The sequence below is a fragment of the Patiria miniata genome, unplaced genomic scaffold (assembly GCF_015706575.1).
Source record: "Patiria miniata isolate m_02_andy unplaced genomic scaffold, ASM1570657v1 HiC_scaffold_19, whole genome shotgun sequence".
Taxonomy (NCBI): Eukaryota; Metazoa; Echinodermata; class Asteroidea; order Valvatida; family Asterinidae; genus Patiria; species Patiria miniata.
The window spans coordinates 13332331-13343050 of record NW_024037057.1 but is presented as its reverse complement, the minus strand read 5'-3'; the positions used below and the strand labels follow the sequence as shown (position 1 = coordinate 13343050).

At 42.6% G+C, this 10720-nt stretch overlaps 3 protein-coding genes across 3 annotated transcripts; all 3 read left to right on the top strand.

Annotated features, from left to right (window-relative positions):
• Nucleotides 1-716: 716 nt before the first annotated feature.
• Nucleotides 717-2297, top strand: LOC119725449. The gene has a single exon (XM_038196857.1). It carries the CDS (start codon nt 717-719, stop codon nt 2295-2297), a length of 1581 nt encoding a protein of 526 aa, XP_038052785.1.
• A 63-nt stretch (nt 2298-2360) lies between these two features.
• Nucleotides 2361-3050, top strand: LOC119725448. Its single transcript, XM_038196856.1, has one exon. It carries the CDS (start codon nt 2361-2363, stop codon nt 3048-3050), a length of 690 nt encoding a protein of 229 aa, XP_038052784.1.
• Nucleotides 3051-3263: 213 nt separating this feature from the next.
• LOC119725447 lies at nt 3264-6986 on the top strand. The gene is made up of 2 exons (XM_038196855.1): nt 3264-5237; nt 6966-6986. Exons 1-2 carry the CDS (start codon nt 3264-3266, stop codon nt 6984-6986), a joined length of 1995 nt encoding a protein of 664 aa, XP_038052783.1.
• Nucleotides 6987-10720: the final 3734 nt, after the last annotated feature.

Genomic DNA, 10720 nt, shown 5'->3' with positions numbered 1-10720 from the left:
AAGTCATAACCAAAGTAGTAGTGTACAAGTACATGGTAAACAAAGTTGTAATAGTTCATCATGCCATAGTGTATCAGTGCCATTGCATGTCAATAATGACCATTCTGTTTCAGCTCAAGGTGACAAGCACTGTGACAGCAACCGAAGTGAAACTGGCATGTCAGGTGACAACGCTCTTCTTGCAGTTGTCAGACAACTAAAAAGGCCTACTCCTGAGATCAAGCGGTTTAGTGGGGAACCAGTCGACTACCGGAAATTCATCCGGCAGTTCAACACTAAAGTGGCAGTACATACTGATAATGACGATGAGCGAATGAGCTACTTGGAGCAGTTCACTACTGGAGAGGCATATAAAGTTGTCTCAGGTTTCAGCCATCTTCCTGCTGAGCAAGGAAACCCTGCAGCTCTAAAAGAATTGGCATCTAGATATGGAGACGTGCATCTCATGGCCCACTCCTTCATCAAGAACACTCGATTGGCCATGTGTTCGTCCGGACAACCCGAAGGCACTTGATGACATCTCAATTCTGCTGGTTGAGTGTGAAAATGCTGTAAAATGCATTCAAGCAGTGAAGGTCCTCGAGTACCCCGACAACATGAGGAAGTTGGTGGGTAAACTACCATTCTATCTTCATGACAGGTGGAGAAATGTTGTTCGGCAGACTTCAGACAAAGGCGAGACTGTCCAATTTAGCCAACTGGTTCGATTTGTAAAGATGGAGGCAAAGAAGGTGATGGATCCCATGTACGGCAGAGAGGCACTGAGCCAAGATATAAAAGGCACAGGGGCAAAGGTCGTCACCAAAAACACCAATCGTTCAAGGGGCAGCTTTGCAACCGAGGTTTCAAGTGGCCAATCCGAGCAGACATGGCGTAACAGAGAAGGAGACAACAGGTCGACAGCAGTAAAGTCTGGCAATGAAGTGAAGAACGTGTGCATATATTGCACTCACACAGGCCATCATACTGACAAGTGCAAGCGTCTGTCCAGTTTGCCTCTGTCTGAAAGAACAGAGTTTGCAAAATCCAAAGGTCTATGTTACGGATGTCTCAAGCGTGGTCACCAGAGTAAGGAGTGTCGCCATAGATCCAATTGTGACATTTGCAAACGTCGACATCCAACCTGCCTCCACGATGAGAATAGAGTTCCCAAGCCCGAGTCAAAGCCTAATCCAGATGGCAGCAGTGGGCAGTGTGCAAACTTTGCAAAGCATGCAGGTGGTAATACGAGGGCCGGTCAGCAGGGTCAATGCACCATGGCAATTGTACCGGTTAAAGTCCGGCTGAGAGATGGTATCAAGGCTGTACCAACGTACGCATTCATGGATCCTGGAAGCACCGTTTCCTTCTGTAGTGAGAGTCTAGCCCGGCAGTTGGGAGCAAGTGGTCCATGTAAGTCCATTACATTGGACACCATGGGTGAGCCCTACTCCATAAAGACGTATCTCATCGACGGGCTGAAGGTCAGCGACTTAGACATGACGAACGAGATTGATCTTCCAGTCATGTATACCAAAGACACAATACCAGTTTCCCAGCACCATATTCCAAAGACTGATGACATCTCCAGGTGGGACCATCTTAAAGACATCAGCTTGCCTGAAATAGATGCAGACATTGGACTCCTGATTGGTAACAATGTGGCAGATGCCTACACCCCGTTTGATCTGAAAACTGGTCCAGCAGGTAGCCCTCATGCTGCAAGAACTATGCTTGGTTGGGTGGTTTGGAATGTGATGAGAGACGCTGAACAAGTACAGAGTGACATAAGGTGTAGTTTCTCTGTAAACAAGGCTGAGGTCACAGCAATAGCAGAGGTAGATCAGCTCAAGCATCTGGATAGATTAGTTCGAGAGACCATCAACATGGATTTCCCCGAGAGGCTTATTGACGACAAGAAAGAGCATTCTCAAGAAGACATCAGATTCTTGGCGTCGGTGAACAAGTCTATCACTCACAGAGATGGTCACTACTGTATTGGTTTGCCTTTCAAAGCAGAAGATGTAAAGCTACCTGACAACAAGTCAATGGCATTGAAGCGCCTTGATAGTCTGAAACACAAACTACAGAGAAACAGTAAATTCGGCAGTGACTACAAAGAGTTCATGTTCAAGATTATGAGTGAAGGCTACGCCGAAAAGGTCCCACAAGAAGACCTACACCGGGCAGACGGCAAGGTGTGGTATATTCCGCATCATGCAGTTTATCATCCCCGCAAGCCCGATAAGATTAGAGTAGTCTTCGATTGTGCGGCTACGTACCTGGGTTCATCTTTGAACAACGTCTTACTCCAATGACCAGATCTCACAAACAGTCTGATGGGTGTACTCCTGAGATTCCGTCAAGAGGAGATAGCTATAATGGGAGACATAGCCACAATGTTTTTCCAAGTAAGAGTTCCCAGTGAAGACCGTGACTGCCTCCGATTCTTCTGGTGGCCAAATGCCAATCTCAAAGAGCAGCCGGTTGCCTATCGTCTGAAAGTTCACCCATTCGGAGCAGTGTCCTCACCGAGTTGCTCAAGCTTTGCTCTTAAGCAAACTGTTGAGGATAATGTTGGTGACTACGGAGAGGCTTCATGTGACATAGTGAAGAGAAGTTTCTATGTAGACGACTGTCTTGTCTCGGTTGGTACAGAACAAGAAGCTGCTCATTTGATCCAGAGTACCACAGCCCTGTGCAAACAAGGCGGCTTTCATCTGACAAAATGGGTGTCAAATAGCCATCAGGTTCTGCAGACGGTGCCAATAGAGGAACGGGCAAAAGACATCAGAGAGTTGTCGATGGAGAATCAGAACCTTCCCAATGAGCGAGCTCTGGGGGTTTATTGGTTTGTGGAATCGGACAGCTTGGGGTTCAAAGTCAGTTTGCCAAAGCAACCTGCAACACGACGAGGAATACTTTCTATCACGAGTTCAGTTTATGATCCTCTGGGCATCGCAGCTCCTTTCGTGTTGAAGGCCAAAATTCTCCTTCAGAGTCTTTGTCGACGAGACATAGGATGGGATGAAGAGATCCAGGGAGAAGATCTTAGAATCTGGAATCAGTAGCTCAGTGAGGTGAAAGACCTGGATCAGCTAAGGATCAGGAGATGCTACAAGCCTTCAGGGTTTGGGCAGGTTGTAAGCTGTCAGCTTCACATCTTTGCAGATGCTAGTGACGTAGGGTATGGTGTGGCTGCCTATCTCCGGCTTTGTGATGAATCTGGGCGCATCAGCTGTTCGCTTGTTACAGGCAAAGCAAGGGTTGCACCTTTAAAGAAGATGACTATCCCGCGTATGGAGCTGACAGCAGCAACCATCGCAGTTAGACTTGGCAAAGTGCTTACTCAAGAGCTGGACTGTGACATACACGGCACCTACTACTGGACAGACAGTATGACGGTATTGCGGTACCTCGCAAACGAGAGTTGTCGCTTCCAGACCTTTGTTGCAAATCGCATTGCAATAATCAGAGATGCCTCTTGCTTGCAGCAATGGAAGTATGTGAATACCAAATTCAACCCTGCTGATTGCGCAACACGTGGTCAGTCAGTGAAAAGGTTTCTTCAGTGCTCCATGTGGTTTGAGGGTCCAGGCTTCCTGTCTCAGCCAGAAACAGAATGGCCTCAGCAAGATGCAGAAATCACCAAGCTACCAGATAATGATGTTGAGGTGAAGAAGACCGTGCTGATGACAGCAGAGACACCTATCAGTCCGGTTGACAGACTTCTGGAGCACTATTCAGATTGGACCAGGCTGAAACGGGCAGTTGCTTGGATATTGGTTGTGATGAAGCACCTCCAAGAAAGAGTGGCTGCAAGCAAGAAGTTCATACAGGAGCCAGCAAAGCAAGAGTTCGAGCCACTAGAACCCAATGCGTTGCACCGTTCACAGAAGCTCGAATCAGAGCAGAGCAGAGTTAAGCAAACTCTTTCATTAGGTGCCAGAGAAAGTCTTAACCATACTCGACTTACCACAGAGAACCTTGAGGCTGCTGAGAGGGTTTTAGTGTACCATGTCCAGCAGAAACATTGGAAGGACGAAATCAAATTGCTCAACAAGACCGAGGGAAAACCATCCTCGGCAGTCAAGAAGTCTTCTTCATTGAGAAAGCTTGATCCTAAGCTGGTAGATGGACTTCTACGTGTTGGTGGTCGGATTGGTAGAGCAGATCTCGACTTTGAGTCCAAGCACCAGGTACTGATGCCAAGAGACTCACCTGTCTCCAGGCTTATTCTTCAGCATATACACAAGTCAGTTGGACACTTGGGCAAAAATTCCATCCTAGCAGAGCTTCGACGACATTACTGGATAATTGGAGCACCTTCAATCATCAAGGGTATCGTCTCGAGGTGTGTCACTTGCAGGAGATACCAAGCCCCGGCTGAGCAGCAGAAAATGGCCAGCCTGCCACGAGAGCGACTTGCGTTGAATGAACCTCCATTCAGCAAGGTTGGAATGGATTATTTTGGTCCCTTTGAGGTGAAACGTGGTAGAAGTATGGTGAAGAGGTACGGGGTCATATTCACTTGTTTGACTTCGCGAGCTGTCCACTTGGAGTTAGCGCATTCACTTGACACGGATTCATGCATCAATGCAATCCGCAGATTCAGTGCCCGTCGTGGATCAGTAAAGAGCATTCTCTCTGACAATGGAACCAATTTGGTTGGCGCAGAACGGGAGATGCGTGAGCAGATGAGAACCTGGAACCAACAGAAAATCCATGACAACTTGCTACAGAAGGGCATATCTTGGCAATTTAATCCTCCAGCAGGATCACATTTTGGAGGAATATGGGAGCGTTTGATTAGAAGCGTCAGGAAGATCCTCTACTCTCTGATGCGAGAACAGAATGTTCATCTGAGTGATGAAGCTCTCCAAACTTTGTTGTGTGAGGTAGAAGCTATCATGAATGGACGACCACTTACCGAATGCCCTAACAGTCCTAACGACCTAGATGTCCTGACTCCGAATCATCTGCTTCTTCAACGGTCTGGCGAGAGTCTGCCTCCTGGGTTGTTTGACAAGCATGATAAATATCCTGTTAAGCAGTGGCGACAAGTTCAGTATTTCGCAGACCTCTTTTGGAACAGATGGTCGAAGGAGTACCTGCCTATGCTTCAAGAAAGGCAAAAATGGACCCACCCCAAGCGGAATGTGACTGTGGGAGACATTGTGTTGGTGGTTGACTCTTCGCCAAGAAACTCATGGGCGCTTGGCAGAGTACTTGAAGTTGTCAAGGACAAGAACGGATTTGTTAGAAGTGTCAAGTTGAAGACGAAAACTTCTACTTTAGTTCGCCCTGTAACAAAGCTATGCATAGCTGCCAACTGTTACGAATTTTTCGTAATTATTACGAATTGTTTGTTAAATTACGAAAATACGATTTGCCACTAAAACATTACGAATTTCCCATTTTCTACCTAACGAAAAAAAAAATACTTGTAAAGTATCGTTTTTGACCGAAAACTTTTGGCGAAATGTCGCAATAATGGATGGACTGGTGACAAGTCTAATAAGAATGCAGTCAAGCAGCTGATAGACATCAATGCAGTGTGCGCAGTGGAGTACTTGAGGACCAGACTAAAACTATTTTTCAATGGTGTGTCATTTGTGTGCATCTCGTGGAGGTGTGGTTGTGTGTACTGTATGCAGTACTTTTCAGTGACGATCGTGAGCACATTTTGTCGCTTATTGCCGGGATGAGACCCATCAGTGTGAGATTTTAATCATGGAATTTAATAAGAGTATGGTTGGAATAATTGGTAATAGAGTTTGAGTTTGTCACAACATCCAGAAAAGATAAATCAGCATGCGTTTGCAAGGTATGTTGGCGGGATATTTCTATTGCATACGGTGGCCCTAAATCATTGTGTGTAAAAACATTGATACGAACTCAAAACTCCACATCGATAGCATGCATCTCAAAAAAAGATATGCGCACATGTTATTATTGTTATTATTTATTTGACTTCAACAAACAAATACAGACATTAAAACAAAATTATTTAAAAAAAAAAAAAAATATTTTTTTTTTTATTTTTTTTTATTTTTTATTTTTTTAATTATCCTTTGGCCTACAGTACATTATTATTCACAACAAGAAGGGTATGCACATGTATGTGTACATGTAAACCATGTACCTGTACTTGATGTTTGATAAAACGAGCAGTTGAAAATGACCGCGTGGGTTGATTACTAATTGGGATTTTGAAAAGTTGGCAGCTATGGCTATGTCTTCTAGTTGAAGGCAGTGTTGAGTAGTTGTCAGTATTTACAGACATATTGTTATGCGTTGTATCCACCAAGATTTCAAGTGTTAGTTTAAAGATAATAGTAAAGTTTGACCTTGTTTATTGGTATTATGTAATTGCTTATTGATTAATAACCAATTAGAGGGCCGGTTTGTAGCGGCCAAACTCAGATAGATTTCTTATTTTTGTTTTGCCAAGTGAGGGCGCTGTTGCGGGAATACGGGTGCTAAGCAAAAAGCAACATGGCTTCAGCTCAATGACGACAGAGTTTGCAACCTGTGGAATTCTTCGTCCAAAGCATTAACTGGCCAAGGTTTATTAAACGGTTGGTTACTCTTAAATAATTTATATCAATGATTCAGTAATTAATGTGATATTTAGTGATATTTTGTAAGCCTAAAAGATGTACAAATGTACATGTATTTTCAACGCATGTTATTTTGGATCTTGTTATTGAGCACATGTACAAGTATCATACAGGGTGTACATAAACCCTTCTTGCATTTAGGTCATGGTCGATAAACTCATCTGTCCTTGTACATTGTAGGGGCCTACACACATGTGTACGGGTATTTAGCCTTTAGTTTGGACATTTGTGTGCAAGTATTTAGAGTACATGTACATGTAGGTGATATGTAATTCAGTCAGCTGATTCTGTTAATTAGGTTACACAAACTCGGGATTATTTCTTGTAACACATACACTTTATTTTCCATTTTATTTATTGTAGTCAATCTGTGCCTATACCTGAGCCCACAAGTGTACGACTACCAAAACTGTCAGAAGTCGGACAATAAAATCATCTGGATCTGCGCACAGCATATTTTCGTTAAATCTTTGGCAGATTCAAAAAGTCTCATTAAAAACTGCACGAATTTTACAAACAAGTATTTAATTTATTTTATTGATTTATTTTTTGAAAATTAAACTTTGGTAGTTATATTTTATGGGAAACTTGGGGGGCGTGTTTGGTCAATTCTCTGGGGACAACCGCGGGCTGAACAGAAGTCTGGATGCTTGGTATTTTTTTCTTTCTGTTTTCCATAGCGTTTATTTGCTTTAGAAATGAGTGGGTTGAGGTATGCACCCTTGGTTTGTAGTGAGAGTGACCGAGCAATTATTTTGGGAAGTATTGATGCGTGTGAGCCGTCGACAGCCACATTAAAATGGGGAAGATAGAGTTTTTGGATAGTAATGGTACAGTACTTGAGTACTACAATACTGCCGTTTAATACATCAGATTGCGATTCTATGAACACAAAGTACGTTTTGTCCAACCAGAGTGATCTTTCCAGCTTTCACAGAGTGCCTTTGGCTACTTGAATTGAAACCTGAAGTAATTAAAATCTAAAGTCGCTAGGTTCTCATAATTCACTTACACACGAAATCAGCAGGTAAATACTTACGGTAAGCATTAATTAATATTCATAAATGCCTAAGACAGTTAAGCCATTCACATTGATCCAGAGCCCATCAAAGTGGCCGGTCTTGCTGGTCTCAATCACCTTTCCAGTGTCACATTTTTTATTCCTATGAAATCCAGTGCCTCTTACTGTTTTATTGGTCGAACGTTTACAATCCTCACGTAGGCATGCGCAATGTTACAATTCATGATAGTCCTAAGTTTACAACGCACTCACTAAAGCCAACCTCGCCCTCAGGGTGTCGAGCAGTACGCGCCCATCACTACCTGCTCTCTCACCCTGGAATTGGATCATTTGCATGTGCAAGATTTTTGAACACGTATGCAAATGAGGAATAGTCTGGTGCCTGCATGTGCGTTACATTTGCGTTTGGTTTTGTATGCGGTGTCTGGGGTAAAAAATAATCAATTCGTCGCAGCGCGAGCATGGCGTGAGTTACGAAAACATGATTTTATTTTATTAAACTGTTACCATCTTAAGGAGACAACATGCAGTATCACATTTCATATTAATGTTAGCACATTGGAAAGGAAATGAATATTTTGGAGAAGGCGTGGACGAATGATCGCGAAAACACGTACTGCACGTTGTGAATAACAACACCAAGTACACGATATAAATCCATTGCTAGCCAATTGCGGTGTCGAATCAGGATGCAGGAAGGAAGTTTCCTATCCAGGGCTTACTATTGGAAACAAGGTTGGAAATAAAGTCAGCACTGGGGACAAGGATGCCCTCGGCCAGCATTCCAGACTCCGGCCAGTCTGAAAAATATAGTTTTTAACACTTCCCAAGCACACGTATATTTCCTTAATAATACACACGTAAATGTTAAAACATTTGTACCATTACTATACTCAATATAATATCACCATCTATTGTTGTTATGTACGTGTGAGCAATTGTGAAACGTCATCCAATTAGGACACTAATCTAGAAGCATTTCACTAAATTCTCGAGAACTGTAGATAGGGTGCAGTAACTGTTACAAAATTACAAACAGATTAATACGAGACTTATACTATTTAAAGGCAAAATGAAATTTGTCTAAATATAACTTAACAATTCCTTTGATTCTGAAACGTTTTAAAGCATTTCAAGTGTTTTAACTCTAAAGGAGCTGGGTTATTTTTTCGCTCGTACCCCCGCCCTGCAAACAGGACGCTGGTCAGGGCTGACGTCATTTGAGCTCTCATTGGATAGATTTGCGTGACCTGTGACGTAGAACGCGTCACACAAACTAGCTTCCGGTGCCCATCATGCGTAGCGCGTGCTAGCTGCATGCGAAAGTCAATCTGTATTTCCTTTACAAGATTCTGTGAAGCTCATCAGCCCTTACTAGCGCCATGTTTGCAGGGCGGAGGGGCGGGGGGTACGAGCGAAGGTTGTTTTGACCATTTCACAGCCGGGGGGGGGGGGGCGGATTCCGGCCATTTAGTGACGAAAAAATTTGAAACTGGGTGTAACAACTTAATATTATGAACATACTCAAGAAATTCACTGACTATAGGTTAAAGGATTTTGGAATATCGGCTAATTAACTATTGATATGCACAAATGGTTGCTATGCTTTGTGTTCACTACATATGGGGAAATTCAGTTTGAGAAAAAAAATCGCTGCGCGGTAACCCACGGTCGGAATTTTATGTGTTTGGTATTAAAAGATGCGCAAGACTCGACTGAGGCTTAAAAGTTTAATATGAAAGCTCGGGTCGGGAATTGTTTTTTGCAAGGGTATCGCGGAACAAGTTGAGAGGGGCGGATTCCGCCACGGCCCTTTTAGGGTTAAGTCGCTTTAAAACGTCTGTTGCCGCGATGGTTTGTGCACAAAACACATTAATAATTATATCAGAGAACTACAGAGTCGGTGCAAAAGAAATTGACCAGAATTAATAACGAATTTAAAAAGCAATTAAATTTGATACATCAATAAAGCATGCATTAAACGAGCATGTCGTTCCACTCATTACAATAAATTATACAGAAATCGACCCACGTTATAAGAAGTTATGCTCGTTTTACTAAAATAACCTATTTTTACAGCTGACCATTATTTTTGTAAATGTTTTGAAGGTTTCAGGCTGATTGAGAACCAAAGATTACACACATGAATACGCATACAAATAAAATTGTAACAATTTTAGTCGAGTGTGAAACATAATTGTTCGGTAAGTTTTTGTTTTGGGGGGAACAAATCCAGTCTTTCTCTGAAATGATGATGGTGATTTTTGTCGGTTTTCCTTCACGAGTTTTCATTCATTGATGAAGGTAGGAAAACCGAAATGGTTCATTGTACTTAAACTATACATTTATTCATCAATGCATATCGGTAAACGATCAGTGGTGAGCAACTGAATTTTGTGGTAAATGTATATGAAAATAAAGATAACTTATATGATTATAGTATGCAAATTACGTGAAATGATCACACAGATACTAGTCAATAAATAACCTGTACTGCATTCGTATGTTATTCACTTGGGGCCAGTATTTTTCTTGACCTGGACAACTTGTGTGATACTTTTTGTTTTTAGATTGATTTTGTTGTCCAACGATATCAATGAAAACAATTACCCATGTTCATACTTCCTGTCTGAAAAATGCGTTTACATCTGGCAAATAAAGGGATGATTTTGTTGATCCTCTGAGCAAGATTCACCGATGTTTGATGCGGTGGTGGGATACGCCGAGTCGCAATACATTTCAGAGTAGTCGCCATCTTGGATTATGAACTGGGCTTCATGGTTTCCTACTTCCCGCAAGGAAAGACCTGTAACGTTCAGTTGAAAAGGAGGAAAGCCGATTGAGTAAAGTAGCAACTTGACTTGGATATGTTCCAAGGATTTTGTCACCGGGGTTTCTGACACTTGGTGGCGCTGTGCACAAATTTAGACCAGAGCCGTATATAGAGAGCGTTGGGACAACCTCAGACTGTTGAACCATAATGGCCGTGCAATACATTTCGGAGTGTTTTTAAAGATATAATGTTGTAATTTACAAAACAACTGATGGCCGTTCTGTTGATGTGAGAGTAAAAACACGGAATCCCACTTACCGATAG

Bases quoted from the DNA above. Each gene is read 5' to 3' on its own strand.
- LOC119725448 (XM_038196856.1), top strand. From the start codon at position 2,361: ATGGGAGACATAGCCACAATGTTTTTCCAAGTAAGAGTTCCCAGTGAA.
- LOC119725449 (XM_038196857.1), top strand. From the start codon at position 717: ATGGAGGCAAAGAAGGTGATGGATCCCATGTACGGCAGAGAGGCACTG.
- LOC119725447 (XM_038196855.1), top strand. From the start codon at position 3,264: ATGACTATCCCGCGTATGGAGCTGACAGCAGCAACCATCGCAGTTAGA. The intron at 5,238-6,965 runs GTTAGAAGTGTC...TATTTATTGTAG, and splicing joins TCAAGGACAAGAACGGATTT to TCAATCTGTGCCTATACCTG.